The sequence below is a fragment of the Aspergillus candidus genome, assembly GCF_002847045.1.
Source record: "Aspergillus candidus strain CBS 102.13 unplaced genomic scaffold BDW47scaffold_10, whole genome shotgun sequence".
Lineage (NCBI taxonomy): Eukaryota > Fungi > Ascomycota > Eurotiomycetes > Eurotiales > Aspergillaceae > Aspergillus > Aspergillus candidus.
The window spans coordinates 252,892-275,301 of record NW_020194015.1 but is presented as its reverse complement, the minus strand read 5'-3'; the positions used below and the strand labels follow the sequence as shown (position 1 = coordinate 275,301).

The window sequence follows — 22,410 nt, the reverse complement described above, 5'->3', positions numbered from 1 at the left end:
ATCCCCAACCTCCGGGATTTGGATCTCTTCGGGTAACGCTCAATACCATCCGTCCCTTATACTGTTACTCTTCAAGACGCCATGAACGTGCCAAGTGCAGATCATCTGAAGTCGAGGGGTACAGAGTACTATTAGATCATGTATTACGCTCGAACCTCGTTCGTGCCCGAGGAATCCTCAAGGAGATGCCGATGCCGGATTGAGGGGGCTGGGCTAGGGTATCCCATGTGTTAGTCTCAATGAAGAAGTAGATAGAGTGGGTATAGTCAGATATCTATTCTAGGTATAATATTTTAGTATGTATGAGTTTTGAAAGCCTACAACTAGGACCTGTTCTCTGACCTTCTATCTAGTATTACCATGAAGTATTCCTGTACTGCAATGACTTGCTATAATTCTAGCATCGTCATTACTCTTCATCAATACTCTAGTCGCTCACCAAGCACAGAGACACAGACACATAAGCTCGTCGCAACGGCCTCCATATACACCGACGTTGAACACTGTGCCCCCGATCAAAAGCCATCAATCGCAGGGTCCATGTCGCCTGACGTCCGGTAGCCAGTAGGGTTGCAAATTCTATCCATCCCGTCGGCGTTGAAATCATACACTGCATGCCATTGGCAGATACCAGACTAGTCACCGTGACATGTGTGCTACGATCGATGCCACGCTGCTGCCATGAGTATTGGTATATAGAGCTCCTGGTTACTTTGGGATCAGAATACTTACTCTGGGGGTTTTAGGGATTCCATGTGGAGAAATCTACTATTGGACTTATTCAATCTCTATGACGCCGATTGTAAAAGAACCATCAACCTCAATAGGGGTTGCATCTTCTATCTCTCCTTCTCCCCTCACCCCTCAATTATCACAGGAGTCACAAGGGGGAAGCAGGTGTGAAAAGGGAGAAAGACGGGGCACCTCCTTAAAACACATCCATCCTCCTTGATACACCCTTCAAATCCCAGGATAGGACCAGCGATAAACCATCATCATCAGTGGTGTAACGACAGACGCATCAAGTGCCATACTATGCATCAAATAATGCCAGGCACCCGGCGCGAGCCCCGGCGAGCTACATACATAATTGAATGATAACTTGGTCGCCACGTAGCCGGGGAAGACCATCCATCACGGTGACTCCTGCAATTGCAGATCGGGCTGTTTCTCCAGCCAGCCAGACAGCCAGCCAGCCCTGTTTGGAGTGCCCTTGCAGATTTGACAGTATGCAATAGTACTCCGTATCCTCTGTGGTAGGCTTTCGTAGATTTTGAACAGGTGGGACTAACTATGTAAGAGTGATGACCCCAGCCTCCATCTTTATTCAATATTACTGTTAGTTGGTTATGTATATGTAATATACGGTATTATCTGGTATCGCTGCCAACATCGAGATCCACCTGTGCTAGCCTGTTCCAGGATAACCCTTCGCGCTGGGTCCAGTTTGCCAGCGATGCTCTACAGCTTGTTGTCAAGTGGTGCCACTCACGATAATGATTCTGAGAGTGAAACCCGTCATGACCAAGGGAATCGAATCTTGCCTCAGGGCCCGAGTATAACATGTTTACTCGACAACCAGGGAACCGACCCGGGTATTTCCCCACATTGCTACCAGAAATTCTACATAAGATATATCAAATCTACCCGAACGTCCAATCCGTGGATTTGGAAACCCAAGTCTAGAGGAACATAGCCACGGTATACGATCATAGCGAGCTCTATTTACCCGCGCTTTGATCTACAACCACAGTTTGATATAAAGCTGTTCGGCGATGTGTCAAACTTGTTCTAAATTGGTCTGTCTTATCGCGATGGAGTAGACGGTGGGTGTGAGAACCGCGTCGCTATAATTTCCAGCCAGGGAATATAATAGTCATGAGAGAGTTGCATTTTGATGTACAGAGTCGTTTCTTCATGTCCGGCTCACGTGTTCTGTCTGGTTCACCCTCCCACTTGTGACTTGCATTCCTTCTGCGCTTGTTGTGACCAGTCGGCAAGACGGAGATATTGATCATAATCAATGTGATACCACTTCCATGTGTTTACAATAAGCGATATCCATATACTGCTTCATATAACAAGTTGCGCATTGTTCGAAACAAACGTAACAGTAATACTCGGATAAAAGATACAGCAGTGAGTCGTAGAAACACAATACAGGACGTCAAAAAGGAAGCATAAGAAGAAAGGAAAGATCAAAATGAAAGAACTAGCCTGGGCCGTAATGGTTGAGCAGTCGTCCCCGCTGCATAAATCAATTCACAACAACACCAGGGCTTCATAACCCGAAAGAACACCAATCCAGCACAGCTCATCTAACACATTTACCACCCTTAGGCCTCCGCCTCAGCCTTATTGGCCCTGGTGACAAAGCCGGGCTCTTCGCCGTATACTTCCAAGTATTCTTGATGATACCGATTTTTGTCGGCCACTTCGAGTTCGCGGTATTTCTGTATTGAAGATGGACCAGTTAGCTTCTAAGTCGATAATAGTGCAGGCGACAGAGGGGGCAGCATACCGCTTTCTCAGGCTCAGTCATTCCATTCCACTCCTCGCCAGTTCGCTGGCCGATCTCGACCACGCTCATGTACTTAAAGTCGCCATTCCGAATGCGCTCCTGGAGGAACTGGGCGTACGCGCTGCTAGGCCTCTTGACAAGTCTGTCGTCGTGAAGAAGAGCCGCCTTCTTGTTCGTGAGGTGGGCCAGTCTCCGGCGCGCGTGGTTGGCGTCTTTGATCTGGAGCGGAGTGTGGGATTTGATCCACTCCTCGCGCGTAGTCGCGTTGGTCTTTCTGTTGGCCTCTGCTTGAGCTGCGAATTTCTACACAACAACATCAGTAATCGCGCAGTGAAAAAAGGGACCTGCCGGACATACCTGCTGCTCTTCAGCAGTGATCGAACGGGACAGTGCGACAGCCCTGCGGAACACGTCCGGCATGCTTTCATCCGGCCCTCTTTCTAGTGCCTTCCTCTTTTCGCCAATAGCCAGCAGATGAGGCTGCGAGGGAAGTTGCTTGGGCGGCGTCAGGGCCGTCGCCTTCAACTCCTTGATCAGCTGCTTCAACTTCAGGATCTTCTTTTTCTCATCGGCCGCCTCCTTCTGCTCCTCGGTCAAGTCTTTCTTGGGCGCCGACTTCTTGGTTTTCTTGGCCTTGATTGTCTTGGTCGTGGTCGTCTTGACCTTGGTCGTTCTCTTGCCCTCGGTGGATTTGGCAGCTCCGTCGGACGTGCTCTTCGTGGCGTAGCCGTTGGCTAGTGTTTTCGGCAGGACGCCGGCAGCGGACACATGGCGACCGCTCGCGTGTAGAGAGCGACTATTCGCAGCCAAGCTGATGCGCCTGGCGTGGCTTTGGGCAATCGTGTTGCAGACAGGGCGGGAGAAAGTGTCGCTCAAGCTCAGGTGTCGCAAGGCACCCACGCCGCGTCGGGCCAGATTCAAGGGCATGGTGTTCAAATAGGACAATGGGGGAAAGAGAAATACTTAGAGAAAGATTAATCAAATCAATTGATCAATAGGGGAGGCCCTGCAGTAGGAGAACAATAGACGGGCGTGATTAGCTGCAGGAACGGAGCCGCAGGGAAGCTCCAGATGAAAGCGGGAAGATGTCGCGTCACAGGTACGGGTAGGAGCCTCAGGCCGTCACCCAGACTGGGGTCTGTTTGGCGCCGGCCGAATCAGGCAGGTAACACCACGTGACATGGGATGATAGCGCCTGTCACGTGTGTGATATCACCCGCGATAAACCTTTTGCCTTCGGAGCCCATTTTCCCCAGTCGGGTCGCTCAAAGCCAACGTCGAAGTCCACTACCAACCCCAGGTTCATCGCATCAATCCGTTCAATCTCTCACTGGATCTGTACGGTTACAATCGCGTACTATCCCATAATATACCTGGTTTTTGGAAGGGTAATATCTATCCGGCTATCCTCCCTGCGTGCTCGAGCTGTCTTGGGTCCCAGTAATACTCACTCATCGTTGGCCTACAACAATGGCTCGCCACGGGGATACTCGCTCACCATCACCTGTAGGCAGCACATATTCTTCTTCCCGACGCAGTCGCAGAGATGATGATCGCTACGAGAGGAGTAGACGGGATGATGGCAGGAGCTATCGGAGATCCCGTAGTCCTGAGGTATGTCTTCCGCTTCGGTCGACATTTCCCCTATCGATTGTGCGCAGCTAACCGCTCTTTTTGCTATGCAGAGACGCCACCGTGACCATAATCGAGACCGTGAAGCGTACCGGAAACGTGACCGTTCGTTAGACAGACGCGACGATGATAGCAGTTACCGCCCGGGTCGACGCGATCGTTCGCGCGACCGACGTCGATCGAAAGACAGAGATGACGATCGGGGGTTCCGTCGACGAAGCCGCGATAGGGATTATCGGAGCAGGCGAGATGATTCCCGCGATAGGGCTCGCAGACGGAGAGACGATTCTGCTGACTTGAAGCACAAGTCTAGGCGGGACGACAGCCGGGATCGTGCTCGAGATTCGAAATCTCGCGAGGTGCGTTGAACACTCTCATCTTGGTTCTCAGAACTAGCTAACACATCTAAACAGCCCTCGAAACCATCCACACCGGCGGCCCCCGCTGGTCCTACAGATGAAGAGAAGAGAGCCGAACGATTAGCTAAACTGGAAGCTTGGAAGCAAAAACAAGCCGCCGAGAAGGAGCGCAAACAACGGGAAGCAGCTGCGTCGGGACCGAAGAACATATTGGAGGAAATTGACCGGAAATCCGGTGTAGCTCCGTCTACTGGTTCTCCCCAGCCCACTGCGTCGCCCGCCGGCGATTCTCCATCCACTGGCTATGCTGGAAAATTTGACCCCAAGGCCATTGCAAAGAATGCAGCACCTTCTCCGGCGCCAGCCACTTCCTCCGTGTTGGGTACCGATGTCACTGTACCGCCCACCGCCAAAGCGTCTGCAAACTCTACACCCACCAATGTTAAAGTACAAGCAAACAAGCCCACCACCACCACCAGCAAACCTTCATGTGCGTTCTTCCCGTATATCCTTACGTACACTGATATCTGTACTGACATCCCTGGAACAGCTACCTTGAAAGGAAAAGCCAATGTTGGTGGATTTGGTTTAGGCGCCAAGCAAACGGGTGACAACGAAAAGTCGACTGCAACTAAAACCTTGGGCTTCGGTGAAGAGGAGTCTACGCGGAGAAAACTGGAGAAATTACCAACCCCTCCGTTAGAGGAATCCACCGACCCTGATAAACCTGCGGACGTGGTTGCAGACGAGGACGACGATGTCGACATGCAAGACGGCGGAACTGAGGAGGAGATTGCTGCCGCGGCGCGGGCTGCCGCCGAGAGGCGGGAAGAGCGGCTGCAGAACGAAGCTCGCACGTCACAGTCGAACAGCGAGACACCTCACACCAATGGTGTTGAAGCAAATGGTGATTCGAACCAGCAGGCGGATCAGATGGATGTTGATGTACAAGAAGAAGAAGAAGAAGAAGAAGAAGAAGTTGATCCTTTGGATGCTTTCATGTCTGAATTGGCGGATACCGCCCCCCCAAAGAAAGCTACTGGTGCCAAGTTTTCCAAAGCCAAGGAACAACAGCCAGAGGCCCTGTTTGGTGACGAGCACGATATTGATCTAACCGCCGTCGGCGATGGCGATGCCGACGATTTCCTCGCCATTGCCAACAAGGCTAAAAAGAAGAAGGATATACCCACAGTCGACCACAAGAAGATGGAATATGAGTCCATCCGCAAGAAGTTCTACACCGAACCCAGCGATGTTGCTGAAATGTCTGAAGAGGAAGTCGCCAACTTGCGCTTGGAGCTGGATGGGATCAAAGTCCGAGGCTTGGATGTACCCAAACCGGTGCAAAAATGGTCTCAGTGTGGGTTGGGAGTGCAGACTCAGGATGTGATCGACCGACTGGGCTATGAGAATCCCACGTCGATTCAGTCACAGGCGATTCCCGCCATCATGTCTGGGCGGGATGTGATCGGTGTTGCCAAGACTGGGTCTGGTAAGACGGTTGCATTTTTGATTCCCATGTTCCGGCATATAAAAGACCAGAGACCGCTGGACAATATGGAAGGCCCTATCGGTCTGATCATGACGCCGACCCGAGAGTTAGCCACTCAGATCCACAAGGACTGCAAACCTTTCTTGAAGGCGCTGGGTTTACGAGCTGTCTGCGCGTACGGCGGTGCCCCGATCAAGGATCAGATTGCCGACCTCAAGCGTGGCGCGGAGATCGTCGTCTGTACTCCGGGTCGGATGATCGATCTTTTAGCAGCCAACACCGGGCGAGTCACCAATTTGCGGCGTGTCACCTATATGGTCCTGGATGAAGCTGACCGGATGTTTGACATGGGTTTCGAACCCCAGGTCATGAAGATCTTGGCAAACGTCCGTCCTGATCGGCAAACGGTGCTTTTCTCGGCCACTTTCCCGCGCAACATGGAAGCTTTGGCGCGTAAGACGCTGACCAAACCCGTGGAGATTGTGGTCGGTGGTCGGAGTGTCGTTGCACCCGAAATCACGCAGATCGTGGAAGTGCGAAACGACGACCAAAAGTTTGTGCGACTTCTGGAGTTGCTGGGCAATCTGTACTCAACCGACGAGAATGAAGATGCACGGACCCTGATCTTTGTGGACCGTCAAGAAGCTGCCGATACGCTTCTGAAGGAGTTGATGCGGAAGGGCTACCCCTGCATGTCCATCCATGGTGGCAAAGATCAGATCGACCGTGATTCCACCATCGAAGATTACAAGGCGGGTATCTTCCCCGTTTTGATCGCCACGTCGGTCGCTGCACGCGGTCTGGATGTCAAGCAACTGAAGCTCGTGGTGAACTACGACGCACCGAATCATCTCGAAGACTATGTCCACCGAGCGGGTCGAACCGGGCGGGCAGGAAACACCGGAACGGCCGTCACCTTCGTGACGGACACGCAGGAGCGGTACGCGGTAGATATCGCCAAAGCATTGAAGCAGAGTGGCCAGCAGGTGCCGGAGCCAATCCAGAAGCTGGTCGACTCGTTCCTACAAAAGGTGAAAGACGGGAAGGAGAAAGCCAGCGCGTCAGGATTCGGTGGCAAAGGTCTGGAACGACTGGATCAGGAGCGAGAAAGCGCTCGGATGCGGGAGCGCAAGACCTACAAGACCGGAGAAGAAGGCGAGGATGAAGAGGAGAAGGACGAGAAGAAGGATGAGAAGGCCGAAGAGAAATTCAACAAGGTCGTGTCTGGCATCCAAGCGGCCTCTACGCCGGCGCCATCGGGCATTCCCAAGGGCATTGACCTTGATGGCAAGATCACCGTGCACCGGACCGAAAAGGATCCCGCCAATGCATCGAAGAACCCACTGGACAAGGTGGGATCGGCCGTGGCGGATATCCACGCGCGTCTGAGCCGCGCGGGTGTGATGAGATCCGGGGTGCCCATTGACAACCGCGGACCCGACGCGGGCGCATTCCACGCAACGATGGAGATCAACGACTTTCCCCGTAAGCTACTCCCTTCCTACTGGATGGACCTTTTTTTGAATCCGAGACTAACCATCCTCCTATTACAGAGAAAGCACGCTGGGCTGTCACCAACCGGACCAACGTGGCCAAGATCCTTGAAGCGACAGGGACGTCGATCACGACCAAGGGTAGTTTCTACGCGACAGGCAAGGAACCGGGACCGAACGAGAACCCCAAGCTGTACATTCTGGTTGAAGGCGAGACGGAGCTGTCGGTGACGAATGCGATGCGCGAGTTGATGCGCTTGCTAAAGGAGGGGACGATCGCGGCGGCGGATAGCGAGTCGCGGGCGCCGGTGGGTGGACGATACAACGTTGTTTAGATACGGCAGGTTTATATCATGGATACATTGGACTCAGTTGCCAAATACAATACCCAAGTAGGAGATGATTGGATAAAGTAGGGTATAGTAGCAGCTCGCCTTCCCACCGCCGACATATAAACGTGTACAACAAACAAAAGGTATTAATCGCTTCAAACAACAACAACAATAACAACAATGAACCACCCTCATACAGCATACACCCCTCCCCCCAAGAAAACGTAACAATCATGACCACACCTAGTATAGTAAAAACAAGAGCAGATCAAGACCAAGCCCTCGCAGCAGCCGCATCATCCGCATCCCTAGCAGCCCTCTCATCCCGACTAACCTCATTCAACGTCTGTGATTGTGTCTGCGCCTTCTGGGCCGCTAGCTTCGTCCCCAGTTTGCCTTTTCCACCCGCTGCGGAGGCGGATTCAGCTCGTTTCTAGGATAGTCAGTACACTCGTCCAACCTTTCGCAATCTTGTAACAGTAAAAGAGAAGTAGAATAAGAGGGAAGAGGTGAGAGAGAAAAGAAAGGAAAGCCAACCTGCGCTGCAATGGCGGCATTCGCGCGCGGATCCGCTACAGGCGCCGCAGCCGTCGCATCACCCACTCCCGCTCCCTGCTGTGTCTGCGGTTGTGCTTGTGTCTGCGTCTGTGTCCCTACCCGAGAATTTGATGTTTTCGTGCTAGACTCCCCACCGAGTGTGCGACCGGGTGAGGCGAAATTGGAGGCGGACTTGGGGAGCGGGGCGCGCGGCGCGGATGATTTGGGACCTGTTGCGCTGGAGCCGAGGGGCCGACCGGGGCGGGAGAAGGCTTCGGTGGACTGGTTGCTAGATTTGGAGCAGATGCTGCCCATTTTTATTATGTCTTTTTTCTTTCGGTTGTGTTCGTTTGGTTGTTTGGTTGTTGGTGGGTGTTGGAGGAAGGGAGGTGTTGAGTTGGGTGAGGGTATGATATCACTGTTGTTTTCGTGCTCTTTCTCTCTGTGTTCAGTGTAAGTTTTGAGACGGAGTCGACGGTGATTATTAGTAGAGATTGTAGTCTGTTTTCACGTTGAGGGGCGTAGGAATTGAAATATATCGTCAATCGTAGGTCGATGTTGAATGGAGAGGAAGGTTGGTGTCGAGAATGATGGGGGCCTACTGCTAACTGGCGACAGTTGAAGGTCCGATCCGGTGGATCCCCGCATAAGCAACCAACGGTTATCACTGCTATATTTATATTTACCCTGTACGCTGTACATTGTAGATATATTTGTATATACCAGTTTTTATCAATTCCTTGAATCTCTTCTGTGTAAATGCTTTCCATTATGCAAGCTACTAGGTAGACCAAGCATAGGCACCTGGGTTCTCACTAGTTTGGGATTAATCAGTAATATATAACTAGTGTAAACACATCAGAGTGACAAGCTTCAGTCACATATAAACCCCCCAACATAGATTTGAGGGGTATACTATATACAAGACTGAATTTCCAAGATAGTAACCATAACCACCAAACTCCTTAAGCGCGAAGCAACACCACCGTTGGCCGTATAGACATGAAAATCGACATTGAAAAGTACACACTCAGCACCGCGATAACTAAAGCAACCATCCAGTCATTAGAAATGTCACCCAGCTTTCTGTAGACATAATCAGCAGTCAAAATCATTGGCAGCTTCCGTAGTTTCTCCAATTGCAAATCCCAACCACCACCTGGTGAGTAAATCCAATTGTCCTGGATTATATTCCCTCATGCCATACAGTCTTGACTTGCGCACGATGAGACTCTGCCCATTGTAATATGCCTCTACAACGCAAAGGAGCTCCGGGCCCATGATAGAGTACACCATAACCTATTTCGCAGGAAAGCGTTAGCAACGAGATAAAACTCCAGATCTTTGGAAAGCAAGCAGAAAATAAAAGCGTACTGGAGCTATCAAACGGGAACGAAGAGACCTGGTATTGAGCCGGCCTACCATGATATTGATAATACTGATAAGCTTTCCTCGAGTCAACCGATCGTCTCCAGTGACGTCGTCGTCCAGTTAGCATTTCATATGAAGCAGCCTGGTGTCCGCTGGTGTCGGACACGTCACGGACACGCTCCAGAAATAGAGATCCTCGAAGAGAGCCTCGAAATTGAAGTCACCCCGTCTGGAAAAGTGTAAGCTGAGATCTTGCCAGCAAGTTTAAGCTAATCATACGCTCTATAACAGATACCTGGGGGGTGGAGTGGTCTTTTTTTAGTTCTTGCGCCGTGTAGTTTTGCATGTATATCGACAGACCCTTGACGTTCATATAGTCTTCGAAAGTGTCATTATAGGTTGGATACTCTGGCCTCTTTGCGGGCGTGAGAGCCTCCTTGAGCGGAGAAAGGAAGTATGGATAGTTCGACTCGTCTTCGAGAGACAGTGATTCCTGTTGAATCCCCGCGTCGCTCGCTTCCTGTGCGCTGATCTGAGGGTTTTCCAATTTAGTGATTCTTCTTTGATGCTGCGGAGCGCAGAACGGTAGATTGTGCGCTTTTCCTGTGCTTCTGAAGTGTCGGACATCTTGTGAAAACCATCCGAGCCAAATAGACGAGAAAAGGATCGAGGATGAGTATAATTCACGGCGGTTTTGTCATGCAGACCAGGCGAGGGGCATTCCTTGCTCGCGCGTTGGCCACCAATTACAGGCTAACAATGCGAAGATCAAGTAGTGAGATTGCATCTCTAAGCGGGGAGTGACTTAAACTATACTTTTGGATCTGATCAATTGATAAATAGTGGTCAGGAAGCATGTTATACTTCCTAACCCCAAGACCAGAAGATGATTGTAAGAAGCTGTTGAGTTTAAGCACAGATAGACCCAGCATAAACCAAATCCTGTTAACATTATCTGATTATATCTTATTTGGTAACTCCCTAGAATTATTAAGAACCTATTTGTGGAACCTGCGCTGAGATATGATGCTTCGCAAACTCAATCGAAACGATGACGTTTTTATGATTAAACTCAACCGCCATAGAAGCATATGTAGTGGTCCTGTTTCTCTCAAACAATAAATATACTGCACCACATATTGACAACTCAATGCACATACCTTAATATTCTTTAAAATAATTAAAATGCCAACAGCCATAGTCACCGGCGCCACCGGCATCACCGGCAACGCCATCGTGCAGCATCTGCTCCAAGACCCCTCCTACACAAAGATCTACACGCTCTCCCGGCGTCAGCCAGGCCTCCAAGATCCGCGCATCCAGCACGCCCAGCTCGACCTGCAAGCATCCGCCACGGACATGGCCCAGGCCCTGCAGGGCATATCAGCGGATTACGTCTTTTTCAGCGCGTACCTCGCGCGTTCCGACGAAGGTGAAGCCGCGCGTGTCAACAGCACTCTGCTGTCTAACTTCATCGAGGCCCTCGAAACCACGGGTGCAATCAAGGAGCTCAAACGGCTGATCCTGACCTGCGGCTTCAAGCACTACGGCGTCCATCTGGGTCTGCCGAAGCAGCCGCTGCTGGAGTCCGACCCGCGGTTGGAGAACGGAGCAGGCGGCCGCGCCTGGCCGCCTAACTTCTACTACGCGCAGCAAGACATCCTCGAAAAGGCATCCCGGCGCGGAGGCTGGGAGTGGATCTGCACGCTGCCGAATGACGTGATCGGCTACGCGAAGAACAACTTCATGAACGAGGCGACTGCGCTGGGCCTGTACTGCGCCGCTAGCAAGGCCCTGCCGGGCTCCAAGCTGATCTACCCGGGGAACCGAACCAACTACTTCGCTTACAACTGCTGGACGTCGGCTGAGACGCACGCGCGGTTTTGCCTGTGGGCTGCTACGGCGCCGGGGGCTGGGAACAATATCTTCAACGTCACTAACGGTGATACCGAGTCGTTCCAAAGGCTGTGGCCGCGTCTCGCTGCGCGGTTTGGCTGCACAGTTCCGGAGAATATGTTCGGCCCTGGGGGCCAGCAGGCAGATAGCTCGTGCGCGACGGAGACGCAGTTGCCAAACAGTCATCCGATCTGCGTGCACGCGCGCGAACTGGGGATCCCCGAGGACGACGCATTGAGCACGCAGCGACCGGTGCTGCGACTGCCGGTTGACCCGCAGAAGTGGGCCCAACGCCAGGACGTCCAGGAGGCATGGACACAGCTGCGTGACAAGTATAACCTGGATCAGAAGGCATGGGACGGCGCGACGTGGGACTTCTTGACGTTTGTGCTGGGACGCGAATGGGGGTGTGTGGGGAACATGAGCAAGGCTAGAGCACTGGGGTGGTCGGGGTATGAGGATACGTGGGAGGCCTTTGAGAGGACGTTCGAGACGCTAGAGAGAGAAGGAATTTTGCCACCTGCAGAGAGATTGCGGAGCGGTTGATCTGGGTTTGCGGATCGAGGGGCGTGCGAGATGGGCTCAATTGGTTTGTACTAGGGTTGTTTGTCGAAGTAGGCTATCATTCGTAATATATGATGATATCTCAGTGAAAGGGAAGACAAAGCTCGAATCTTACATATCAAGCTGAGCTTGCATGGAATCGGATGATCAGCGGATGTTCTGATAGACACGACCAGCGTCGCGCAGCCTTTAGCGGTGAATACACCTCCATCCATTGGTCACTATCCACCGCATAGTAGGACGCTTGCAGCTGGTGCTGATAAGTGTAGGTGAGCTCCGGTGGGATGCGTGAGTTGGCAGGATGATGCGCCTGAGATGGAGAAGGTCTGGACCAGCAAGCAAAGTTTGGTTGATTTACTTGGCAACCAATAAAGGGCACACACCACGTGACTGCGGAAGGTTATGCTCGGTTTTCTTCAAGGCAGGAACAAAGAAGATGTCTTTGTTGAGAAATTCATGATCCAAGCTTATTGCCTCGCATTGGCATATACAGTGAAGTGTTGTCTCCACAAGGGCTAGGTGTCTGTTGACACCAAAAGCCAACCAACGACTTTAGGTACTACATCTCGTGTCTCACTCTTCGTATCACGCTGCTGTGTGACGGCGGTCAAGCTTCTCATTATTCAAAACTAATTAGATATCAAAGCAGATAGTCATGGCTTATGAGCTCTCTATCGAAATATTTGGGCTAGGGGAAGACCCGAGACACCGGTCCCACTGGGGGTTCGTGATCAACCGACCATCCCAGCTTGTCGGCGATCTGCTCCACGTCAAGTTACTCGACCTCGACAGGCTTTGGTACGAGTTCGAGCCGCGGATGAGCACCCCGTTGGTCACCATGCAGGCGGTTGGGAAGGTCAAACTGGGCGAGCTCACCGATCTGCAACGACAGGAGGCGATCAGGGTGATCAGTTCGGAGCGGGCACCAAGGGATGGAAAGAAGAAATGCCAAGATTGGGTGTTTGACACCTTGCTGTCCCTGGAGGTGAACGAGCTCGTCCCACCCGGCACCTGTCAGTTCTGGAAGGGGATGGTCGGAAAGCCAGCAAGGTCGGTTCGAGGCGCGGTGGGGGACAAGTGGATGGGTCTGAAAAAATGAAACAAGCAAACAAACTCCTCCCTGTATATTGAGCCTCAGATACCCGTGTAATCCAGCATGGATTGATTCACTTCGGCCCAGAATTCGTACTCATCGACTCCGACGAGGGTCGATGTAAGCTCCCTCCATTCTAAATCCAACGCTTGCCATCGTATGCCAAAATACTCCCTTGCCCAGATGCTGTATCCCGCGGCACCCCAGTCGATAACCCCCGTGACGACGTCGTCGTCCACAATAATATTGCTCTGGTGCAGATCGCCATGCGTCAGCACCTTCCTCTCATCTTGAGCGCCCGAGGCCAAAACCTTCTCCGCCAGGGGCTCATCTTTCGCTGTTAATTTCGCTTGCGGTCTCGAGTAGCGAAGGGCCTGTACAACCCCTTCATTGAATTCCTTCCGAGTCTGAAAGGGCCCGTACTGACGGGGTTGTGCATCCCACGAATGCTTAAACAGGATGTCCTCGCACGGCCCACCATCGACCGACCCGAAGACGGGCCCTTCGATCCGGCGCCACTCCTGTATAAAACTGGCCAATTGCCGGACAATGGACCGTTGCGAGTCTTCCGCCATGTCTTCCCAGCAGTCTTCCAGAGATTTTCCAGGAATCTTCTCCATCAGGATAAACCCGATATCACCGATCACATAGGCATTGAGGACGCGGGGGACGGGGACGGATGTCCTCTCCTTGAGCAGATAGAGGGTTTCGGCCTCCCCCATGCGCACCATCGGTCCAACCTTTAATATAGTTGATACATTAATCTCTAGGATCTTGGAGCCGCCCATGCTCGAGGGACATATGTCCTTCGCATTCCGGATCTCATTTAATGTGACAATGGGGGGAGGCTCGTGTCTTATAGAGGGAGCAAAGCAGACGTCGACATCCGACGAGAGTACGCGGCAGAGGTAGTTGATAAAATCCAACTTGGTGGACTAAGCCCGGTCAGACAGGTTCAGGGAGCTGCGTAGGTGTTTGGGTCCAGTTGACCTACCGGGTCGCTGCCGAGGGAATCATCATTCATTTTGGCCTCACGATCCTGAGGCCTGTGGCTGAGATTTCGTCCCAATTCGGTTGGATGAACCCTGTTGGACGTGCAGGGCGGATATTGCAGGGAGCATTAAGAAACAACAGCCATCGGTGGGGTAGAATATTGAGAAAAAATTAAGCTATCTGGTCGATTTGCTTCTAATGTTCCTGACTGATACCGAGGTGGAGATTGTTCACTGAATCGGGTTGGCCGCGGGCTCAGGCAACAACGCCCTGGTATCAGGCAGGAATCTGAAAAAGAAAAAAAAATAGAGGGAAAATGAGAGCATAAGACAGGGAAGTATGCAGCTGATTAATTATGCGCATATCCGGCTAAATCCCCGGGAGTCCAAAATAGGCAATTTCCCGCTGAGGTGGAGGAGGTTTCCCCAGGGGATCCACCGTCCCAAACACTCGCGATACCCCCAGTGTCAACATTTGTATAAGAACCCCATTACCACTTATTATTTACGTTTTTTTCCTATTCCCTTCTCCCATTTGAACCCTCTCGTCAGAGTGATTATTTTTCATCATGTCTCGAGTATTGGAAGGCCGATTTGGCATTGTTACCGGTGGATCGCGGGGTAAAACACCCCTCACCTTATCGCATACCCCACTATTGTGGCTAACTCCCCCCTAGGAATTGGTGAAGCTATCGCCAGGAACCTCGCCTCCAAAGGCTGCAATCTCCTTCTCAACTTCACATCTGAATCCTCCCGTGCTCGGACCGAATCGCTCTGCAGTACTCTGTCGTCTGAACACTCCATCCGCTGCGTCTCTGTGCAGGCCGATCTTGCTAAGCCCGAGGAGGCTGTCGCTACGATCCTCTCGTCCGCAAAGGAGCATTTCACTTCCTCGTCTGGGAAATTTCAGGTCGATATTCTGGTCAACAACGCTGGCGTCTCCGCAGACCGTTTCCTCAACGATGAGACCAAGGGCCCCATGGACGCCGAGTACTTCAACTGGCACTACACGATCAACGTGCTCGCCCCGCTCCTCTTGACACAGGCCTGCATGCCCTTCCTGCCGGATGATCGTACGGGTCGCATCGTCAACATCTCGTCCGTGTCGTCGAGCTTGGGCTTCACCGGACAGTCCGTCTACGGCGGCACTAAGGCGGCCCTGGAGGCGATGACTCGAACCTGGGCGCGCGAATTGTCCGACCGCGCCACTGTGAACGCTGTGAACCCGGGCCCTGTTATTGGGGATATGTACTTTGCCACGGGCGAGGACTTCTGGAAGCAGATGCAAGGGTTCCAAGATAATACTCCGCTCAGCAAGATGATGCTGGGGAAGGACGCGCAGCTGGACCAGTTGACCGACGAGCAGAAGCGGTTGATCATGGAAAAGATGGGTGGTCGCCGACCCGCGTTCACGGCGGAGATTGCAGGTGTGGTCGGGATGCTGTGCACGCCGGACGGAGCATGGTGTACGGGAAGTGTGGTGTGCGCGAATGGAGGGTTACGTATGACCCCTTAGACATGAGGGTTACTTTGGAAATTGCTTTCATAACGGCCACCACTATCCTCACGGATCAAGTTCATACTATTAGACTACCCAATCATATATATCATGACTGTCTCCCCACCTTCAATCCCTTAAAAGCCCTTGCATTCTCCAGAATAGCCGTTTCAACCGGCAACCGCTCCATGCTACTGGCCCCATAGAAACCATGGACACCCTTCGTCCTCTCCAACACATACTGCGCATCCTCCGGCCCCGCCAACGGACCCCCATGACACAGCACAATAACCTCCGGATTAACCGCAACAACCGCATCCCTCACCTCCTGAACAATTCGCACCGAATCATCCAACGTCTTCGCCGTCTGCGCACCAATCGTCCCACTGGTCGTCAGCCCCAAATGCACAACAATCACATCCGCGCCCGCGCGCGCCATCCTCTCCCCCTCATCGACATTGAACGCATACGGCGTAGTCACGAGGTCCTTCTCGTGCGCAAGCCGAATCATCTCCACTTCCTGGTCGTAGCCCATCCCCGTCTCTTCGAGGTTCTGGCGGAACACGCCGTCAATGAGACCCACTGTCGGGAAGTTCTGCACCCCGATGTACCCTATGCGGCGCAGCTCGTCGAGAAACTCCGGCATGCTGCGGAAGGGGTCGGTGCCGCACACGCCGGCCAGAACGGGCGTGTTTTGCACGATGGGAAGGATTTCGTTGGCCTGTACTTTGTTAACTTATCTGAATTTCACTTTATTTGGTTTGTATTATATGTTGTTTGCCAAGGTGTAAGTACCATATCAACTACCACCTGGTTGGCGTCGGAATAGGGCATCATCCCCGCCAACGAGCCTCGGCCGGCCATGCGGAAGCGGCCTGAATTGTACACGATCAAGATGTCGGCGCCGCCTTTTTCCATGAATTTTGCGGACAGTCCGATTCCTTCCTCTTTGTTAGATTCGTGGTGGTATAAAATCGGGTGACTGGGAAGTGGATAGACGTACCGGCCCCCGCTCCGACGATGATCTCGCCGGAGTCGATGGTCTTGCGCAGGCGGGCAAGGACTTCCTGTCTGGTCGATGGGCGTGGCATATTCGCGATTAATACAGTCTACTGTGTTGAAGGGGAAGAGTTGTATAGAGATTGAAAATTTTGAACCATGAGTAGACAGGAGGGGAAAGGTGCCGCTCTATTGGACCCCACCTTCTGACGTCGTTTATCCACTCCTCTACTGCCATGGTATACACCGGTGTGTTATCAAATCAATCAACATCAAAAACCAACCATATACACTTGTAAAGTAGCAAATCAATCATACACAAGCTGAGTCCGAAAATTCCCCATACTCAACACATCCTTCGTATCCGACCGGACCCAATTCTTCCTCACCCTAGCACGAACCCACTCCGTCGCCGGAATATCCGCCTTACCCTCATCATCCGTCACAACAGCCTCTTGACCCGCATCGCGACAATACCCCAACCGCTTCAAAAGCGGACTATCAAGCGCACCCAAACCCCTCAAACTCAGCTCCTCACTTGGACGCACAAAATACAGCAAACCCAACCTATCCGATCCCGCCTGATCCTCCGGCGGCGCAACCACCCTATGCACACCACTCTTGAAATACCCATTCGACATCAACTCAACCATATCCGCAATATTAACCGCCACATGGCCCTCCGGAATCCGCAACCACTGCCACTCAGCCTCAGGAGCCCTCTTCACCTGCAGCGCCGCCACAGGCTGCTGAAACACAAACGTCAGGGTCCCGAAGTCCGTATGTCCACGCGTATACAAGCCCGCACAGCGGGCATTCTCCTCCGCCGAGCGCGCGCGCGACATCATATACCGCAGCGCACTGTCACAGTTTGCATCGTAGCGGTGTCCACGGACGAGGGCGTCCTCGTCGGACAGCTCGAGTGCGATAGCCAGTAGCCGGAGGAGTCTGTGCGCCATGTGCTCGTGGATGTGGCGGTGGACGGACTCGATCTCGGCCCAGTGGCGCTTGAGGACGTCGGGCTGGGAGCGCTGCGTTTGCGGAATGAACTTGAAGAGGTTGTACATTTCGACATTGTCGCGCATGCCGGGCGCGATCTCGACGGCGCCGAGCGGTCGGTAGCCGTTGTAGTTGCCTTCTTCGAGGGGGGCGCGGTGCGCGAGCCGCTCTTCGATGGGGAGGGCGTAGAGGTCGCGGCCGATGGCGTATTGGCGGTTGAGTTGGGTTTGGGTGAGGCCGAAGTTGGTTACGTAGAAGAAGCCGACTTCGTGCGCGGCTTGTTTGAGTTGTGTGGCTAGCTTTTGTTTGCCGCCTGGGGTGTCATAGAGGGAGAGGTCGATTGTGGTGAGGTCCACGTAGTCCACTGCATATATCATGAGAGTTAGTAACAGTGATTGAATGGAGGGGCTTAAAATACTTACGCGGTTGCTGGCTTTCAGGGAGATGGACATATTTCTCTAAAGGAGGCTCGGCTTGGGTAATTGTCTGGGTGGCCATGTTGCAGGTATGATGCTGGTACTGTATTCTGGTCTCTGGACAAGATGGTTTACAAGAGTGGCAAGCCTGCTCTCTCTCTTAAATACAGCGACCTACAAGAATCCTTCGACTCGATGGATTTACCCCGCATGGGCCGATGGAGAGAAGTCTGAAGAGTCACTTGCATGTCACCGGGGATGATGCCATCCAACAGCTAGCTCTGACCATTCCACGGAATGATAATTGCGTTTGAATTAGAGTGACAGGACACCCATATTCTATCTTTCTTAGATATTGTTTACAGATATAACTACGTACATCAAACAGTTTCATGCGAAGAAATGTTCACTATGTCCCGAGTATACAGGTACGAGTACTGATCACGTCAAACACACTGATATATGGCGTGCTTGTGCACTAGAGATCGTCATCATGGAACAAACAACCAATCAAATGATCGAATTCTTTTTTAATACTTGACGATGACATGTCTAATAGAAGGTATATGGATATCTATCTACTGGGGAGTAAATTAGATGGTTTGATTGGATTTAAATACTTCGATGTTATATAGATATAACAAGTGAATTCCATGCTACTCTAGGTTTGAACTATGATATAACTCCAGTATCTCATATTCACTGTCTAGCAATGAATCTTATATTTTCCTGTATGATGGCGAATGGACTAAACACAAGAATTCGTCAGTGTGTTCTACACGTTGTGTGCTTTACTTTTTCGCACACAATTTATTTATATAGATCAGTAGCTTCTTAGTCACATCTACTCGATTATTGTTAGCTTCTCTTACATTGACCATGCGACCAAACCACGAATTGGCATGTGGTAGTAGAGTCGTGGTTTGCAAGAGATTCCATATCCAATCTTTTAACATTGTCTCTGGACCAAAAACGTCGCATTTCCCCCCAAACCTCTCAACCCCCCAAAAACCTACAAAATTCTACAATTATTAGTGAAATATAATCCGGACCCCCTTCGACTCCAACTTCGGCAATGCGGCATGATTTGTTGAATGAGATGACCAAACAGAGTCAACAACAAGAAGATGGCAAACATCTGGTTCTGAAGCCCCTGCATCGTATTGGGTGTACGAAAAAGGGAGATGCCAGCGAAGAGAGCTGAGCTGACACACAGTAAGGCCTTGTAATAGATGTGTGTGGGGTAGCGCCAGATCTGCTGGAACACACGAAGCTGGACTTCGCAGAGCTGCACAGAGAAGGGAGCGGCGAACTCGCGGTAGCTGGCATTATCCCCGTGGTTCTGGCCCGAGTCGACGCAGGAAAGGTCGGTCTGTTGAGAGCGTTCGCGCTTCAGTTCGGCGAGATGCTCTTGGACGCGAGCATACTCGATTGAGTTGCGCCATGTGTCGAACCAGTCAATGTCGGTATGGGATCCGGGAGCGGCGCCAATGACATCGAGCATCCATTCGGCGGGATTAGCATCTGGAGGGCATGGAGGCCCACCATTGCGGACAGATTGGTCAATCAGGATGTGTGAGTTTTCACCGACTTCACCAAAGTAGACTGTGCGACCCCCAGTCTGAAGAAAGAGGAGACGATCGAAGCGCTGGAACAGCATCGCGGAAGGTTGATGGATAGTGCACAGAATAGCCTGTTCGTTCTTCTTCAACTTGTCGAGAAGATCAAGGATAGCCCACGATGTCTGAGAGTCAAGCCCAGAGGTAGACTCATCCAAGAAGAGCAGTAGAGCTGGTTTTGCAGCAAGCTCCACACCAATGGTAAGACGTCTGCGTTGCTCAACATTGAGCCCAGTCATCTCTAGGAGTTTAATGACTTCGAAGGGTCGAGAAGGTTTGGGCTTCGCGCACTGTGGAGGTGCTCGAGTGCAAATCTTGTTGTTGCGCATACCCGGTCTTGCGCTGGAAGGACTCATCCCGAGGCTTGCCATCAACAAGAACCTCCCCCGAAATAACACCCATGATGGTGCGAGTGGTGGAGGCATCTAACAGCGTAGTTTTCCCGGCACCAGAGACTCCCATAAGCGCGGTCAAGGTACCTAGTTTGACTCACCTCTCAACGCGATCAAGAATCCTGCGATCCTCTTTCCCAACCTTGATATCATAGCAGACATCTTTCCACTGGAAAATAGCAGTCTGGCGCTCAATCATGGCAAGGCTATCTGATGGGGCCTTCTTCTCCACAGCAATGCTGCGGCCACTACCGCCTTCGACATCCTTCCCTGACTTGTCCTTATTCAGGGCTTTATGTCCGCGACGGAAGACCAGAATCTCGCCCTTTGACTTCTTCTCGGTGATCACCTCGGTAGCAGCCAGATAAATCACCATGAAGATAAGCATGAAGGCAAATATAATCCCAACATTCCTCCACTTGTGCGAGTGGTTATAACCATAAGCCGACTCTATGTAGCTGTCGCCATTCACATAGGGCTGTCCCGATACAGACCCGACTGTGGAGCAAACATGGTTGCTCGGGTCGAGCCCCGCGTATCCAGGACCCGACGGGACGTAGTTGACGCACTTGAACTCGCGGTAATAGAACTTATTGATCATCAGAGACTCAAAGTCGTAGTTGATGAGGTTAATCCGGGAAATCCAGCGAGCCCATCCTAGCATGTACTGCTTGGGGGTTGCAAAGCCATGATAACGTCGCGCATATGTGTGGCGTACTGAGTCACTGTTGCTCCTCCAGGAGGATGTCGCGGTGCTCGGGCCCGGGCAGCGAAGAAGAGCGTATCCCCTACCGTGAGCTTGGGGAAATGAACGTCGACCTCGGCGGCATATATGGCTTCTCATCTGAACGCGTTGGCTATTTGCTTTGCGCTCACACCTATTGATGATTAGTATCAAGCCAGCACGTGGATGACAACGGTCGTACCTTGGTAATTAAGGTCTGAATCCTTATCGACGTAAAAGCCGTACGTCTCTCAGCGATGGTCTTCAAGAACGTCGTGCATCCTGAGCCAGGTGGTCCAAGGACGACAAGCATCTCCCCAGCTTCCACCAATCCATCCAAGTTCTGCAGAATATTGATCTTGCGCTTTCGTCGACCCATGAGCCTCCTTGCCAGACCGACAGCTTCTAGCCAGACGTTCCCCACGCTCTTCTTGAAATAGGTATCTGAACCGAACCCGTGCACATTTAGGTTGCTGAAGGCTACACCCAGAGATCTAGGTAGATGTGCTTGACCATCTTCGGTGCTCACCTGGAGCATGGCCTTGCACCATGCACGGGCATTGAAGTTGGCACCATTTGGGTCTAGGGTAGATCCAGGCTCTGCAGCGAAGGGATTCTGTGCCGCGCTTGATCCATGACTCTGCTCCGTAAATCGTCTGGTCAGTTTGAGAATCTCTGCCTCCCTCACATCGAAGCTGGAGATGCTGTCCTCTGCACATTTAAGCTCTCGGTTGCCATTGGGCCCGCACGTGCTCGGAGCACTCATCTTCGGGGTTGCTCTTGTCCAATCTCGCCAGTGCGCATGGACTAGAAAGTATGAACTATTGTAAAGAAGGTAGCAGCGAAGCTGGAACGGTACACCGTGGGTTGTCGGTTTGTGGTATCACTGTCGACTACCGTTAGCAGACGACAGCATGGGGACTTCACTGCTATATAAAGCAGCACATTGCTTCGAGCGTGGCCCCTGGTTTTATATACTTTCAGTTTTGACTAACCAAAGCTGTTGCTTTTTCACAACCCACTGTTGGTTGGTGTCACCCAAATATCCCACACCTCGGGGACCTCATATATGCCGTGGACGTTTTGTCCATCGTCCCTTTCGATACTTCACATCCATAATCAGCAACCAGTCTACCGCTTTCAATTATTGGCCGTGAAAGTGAGAGTGTCTTTGTTTGCCTACCTTGCTATACTCAAGGTGAATCATGCACAGGCGGGTTTCGGCTGTATTGGGTTAGATTGTCGGCCAAATACTCAGTATGGAAATGGGCTGATCCCTGTCAATCATGTAGATCCAAAACGCCATTATTGTCATGATTCGCTCTAACTCAAGATAGAATGGATCGGCTATATCAAGCCTCGTGTCGCCGCGATGAATACCAACTGTCGATGGCCTGGCCTGGATTCCGAACAACACGGCCGACCCACCCCAGGCAGCACCATTGACAGTTGAACATTTCACTACACAGTAAGCTACAAAT

The 22,410-nt window shown here is 51.9% G+C and overlaps 13 protein-coding genes across 13 annotated transcripts; 4 read left to right on the top strand and 9 right to left on the bottom strand.

Annotated features, from left to right (window-relative positions):
* Positions 1 to 2,336: 2,336 nt before the first annotated feature.
* Positions 2,337 to 3,448, bottom strand: BDW47DRAFT_123964 (uncharacterized protein; the record flags this gene model as incomplete). The annotated part of the gene is made up of 3 exons (XM_024816159.1): positions 2,337 to 2,453; positions 2,522 to 2,824; positions 2,879 to 3,448. The coding sequence occupies 3 exons, from the start codon at positions 3,446 to 3,448 to the stop codon at positions 2,337 to 2,339; spliced, it is 990 nt and encodes a 329-aa protein (XP_024674035.1).
* A 345-nt stretch (positions 3,449 to 3,793) lies between these two features.
* Positions 3,794 to 7,871, top strand: BDW47DRAFT_5105 (DEAD/DEAH box RNA helicase). Its single transcript, XM_024819197.1, has 5 exons — positions 3,794 to 4,135; positions 4,207 to 4,512; positions 4,567 to 5,002; positions 5,063 to 7,489; positions 7,558 to 7,871. The coding sequence occupies exons 1-5, from the start codon at positions 3,992 to 3,994 to the stop codon at positions 7,830 to 7,832; spliced, it is 3,588 nt and encodes a 1,195-aa protein (XP_024674034.1). The 5' UTR covers positions 3,794 to 3,991; the 3' UTR covers positions 7,833 to 7,871.
* A 226-nt stretch (positions 7,872 to 8,097) lies between these two features.
* BDW47DRAFT_123962 (uncharacterized protein) lies at positions 8,098 to 8,681 on the bottom strand (the record flags this gene model as incomplete). Its single annotated transcript, XM_024816158.1, has 2 exons — positions 8,098 to 8,262; positions 8,367 to 8,681. 2 exons carry the CDS (start codon positions 8,679 to 8,681, stop codon positions 8,098 to 8,100), a joined length of 480 nt encoding a protein of 159 aa, XP_024674033.1.
* A 718-nt stretch (positions 8,682 to 9,399) lies between these two features.
* On the bottom strand, positions 9,400 to 9,923 carry BDW47DRAFT_5082 (uncharacterized protein). Its single transcript, XM_024819196.1, has 2 exons — positions 9,741 to 9,923; positions 9,400 to 9,665 (listed from the first exon to the last, which is right to left on the bottom strand). Exons 1-2 carry the CDS (start codon positions 9,789 to 9,791, stop codon positions 9,465 to 9,467), a joined length of 252 nt encoding a protein of 83 aa, XP_024674032.1. The 5' UTR covers positions 9,792 to 9,923; the 3' UTR covers positions 9,400 to 9,464.
* BDW47DRAFT_5081 (uncharacterized protein) lies at positions 9,924 to 10,453 on the bottom strand. Its single transcript, XM_024819195.1, has 2 exons — positions 10,017 to 10,453; positions 9,924 to 9,966 (listed from the first exon to the last, which is right to left on the bottom strand). Exon 1 carries the CDS (start codon positions 10,362 to 10,364, stop codon positions 10,107 to 10,109), a length of 258 nt encoding a protein of 85 aa, XP_024674031.1. The 5' UTR covers positions 10,365 to 10,453; the 3' UTR covers positions 9,924 to 9,966; positions 10,017 to 10,106.
* Positions 10,454 to 10,743: 290 nt separating this feature from the next.
* Positions 10,744 to 12,613, top strand: BDW47DRAFT_102096 (SDR family oxidoreductase). The gene is made up of 2 exons (XM_024811788.1): positions 10,744 to 10,839; positions 10,898 to 12,613. The coding sequence occupies exon 2, from the start codon at positions 10,923 to 10,925 to the stop codon at positions 12,177 to 12,179; it is 1,257 nt and encodes a 418-aa protein (XP_024674030.1). The 5' UTR covers positions 10,744 to 10,839; positions 10,898 to 10,922; the 3' UTR covers positions 12,180 to 12,613.
* Positions 12,602 to 14,544, bottom strand: BDW47DRAFT_102094 (phosphotransferase family protein). Its single transcript, XM_024811787.1, has 3 exons — positions 14,286 to 14,544; positions 12,844 to 14,226; positions 12,602 to 12,753 (listed from the first exon to the last, which is right to left on the bottom strand). The coding sequence occupies exons 1-2, from the start codon at positions 14,312 to 14,314 to the stop codon at positions 13,332 to 13,334; spliced, it is 924 nt and encodes a 307-aa protein (XP_024674028.1). The 5' UTR covers positions 14,315 to 14,544; the 3' UTR covers positions 12,602 to 12,753; positions 12,844 to 13,331.
* On the top strand, positions 12,853 to 13,296 carry BDW47DRAFT_123960 (uncharacterized protein; the record flags this gene model as incomplete). Its single annotated transcript, XM_024816157.1, has 1 exon — positions 12,853 to 13,296. The coding sequence occupies one exon, from the start codon at positions 12,853 to 12,855 to the stop codon at positions 13,294 to 13,296; it is 444 nt and encodes a 147-aa protein (XP_024674029.1).
* Positions 14,545 to 14,759: 215 nt separating the features above from the next.
* On the top strand, positions 14,760 to 15,823 carry BDW47DRAFT_102092 (SDR family NAD(P)-dependent oxidoreductase). The gene is made up of 2 exons (XM_024811786.1): positions 14,760 to 14,903; positions 14,960 to 15,823. The coding sequence occupies exons 1-2, from the start codon at positions 14,852 to 14,854 to the stop codon at positions 15,796 to 15,798; spliced, it is 891 nt and encodes a 296-aa protein (XP_024674027.1). The 5' UTR covers positions 14,760 to 14,851; the 3' UTR covers positions 15,799 to 15,823.
* Positions 15,824 to 15,847: 24 nt separating this feature from the next.
* BDW47DRAFT_5039 (TIM-barrel enzyme family protein) lies at positions 15,848 to 16,922 on the bottom strand. The gene is made up of 3 exons (XM_024819186.1): positions 16,784 to 16,922; positions 16,576 to 16,721; positions 15,848 to 16,501 (listed from the first exon to the last, which is right to left on the bottom strand). Exons 1-3 carry the CDS (start codon positions 16,869 to 16,871, stop codon positions 15,890 to 15,892), a joined length of 846 nt encoding a protein of 281 aa, XP_024674026.1. The 5' UTR covers positions 16,872 to 16,922; the 3' UTR covers positions 15,848 to 15,889.
* A 165-nt stretch (positions 16,923 to 17,087) lies between these two features.
* Positions 17,088 to 18,276, bottom strand: BDW47DRAFT_130478 (putative oxidoreductase, 2OG-Fe(II) oxygenase family; the record flags this gene model as incomplete). The annotated part of the gene is made up of 2 exons (XM_024817113.1): positions 17,088 to 18,142; positions 18,201 to 18,276. 2 exons carry the CDS (start codon positions 18,274 to 18,276, stop codon positions 17,088 to 17,090), a joined length of 1,131 nt encoding a protein of 376 aa, XP_024674025.1.
* Positions 18,277 to 19,206: 930 nt separating this feature from the next.
* BDW47DRAFT_123955 (uncharacterized protein) lies at positions 19,207 to 20,215 on the bottom strand (the record flags this gene model as incomplete). The annotated part of the gene is made up of 3 exons (XM_024816156.1): positions 19,207 to 19,216; positions 19,409 to 19,985; positions 20,071 to 20,215. The coding sequence occupies 3 exons, from the start codon at positions 20,213 to 20,215 to the stop codon at positions 19,207 to 19,209; spliced, it is 732 nt and encodes a 243-aa protein (XP_024674024.1).
* A 627-nt stretch (positions 20,216 to 20,842) lies between these two features.
* BDW47DRAFT_102089 (ABC-transporter extracellular N-terminal-domain-containing protein) lies at positions 20,843 to 21,802 on the bottom strand. Its single transcript, XM_024811785.1, has 2 exons — positions 21,132 to 21,802; positions 20,843 to 21,083 (listed from the first exon to the last, which is right to left on the bottom strand). Exons 1-2 carry the CDS (start codon positions 21,693 to 21,695, stop codon positions 21,078 to 21,080), a joined length of 570 nt encoding a protein of 189 aa, XP_024674023.1. The 5' UTR covers positions 21,696 to 21,802; the 3' UTR covers positions 20,843 to 21,077.
* Positions 21,803 to 22,410: the final 608 nt, after the last annotated feature.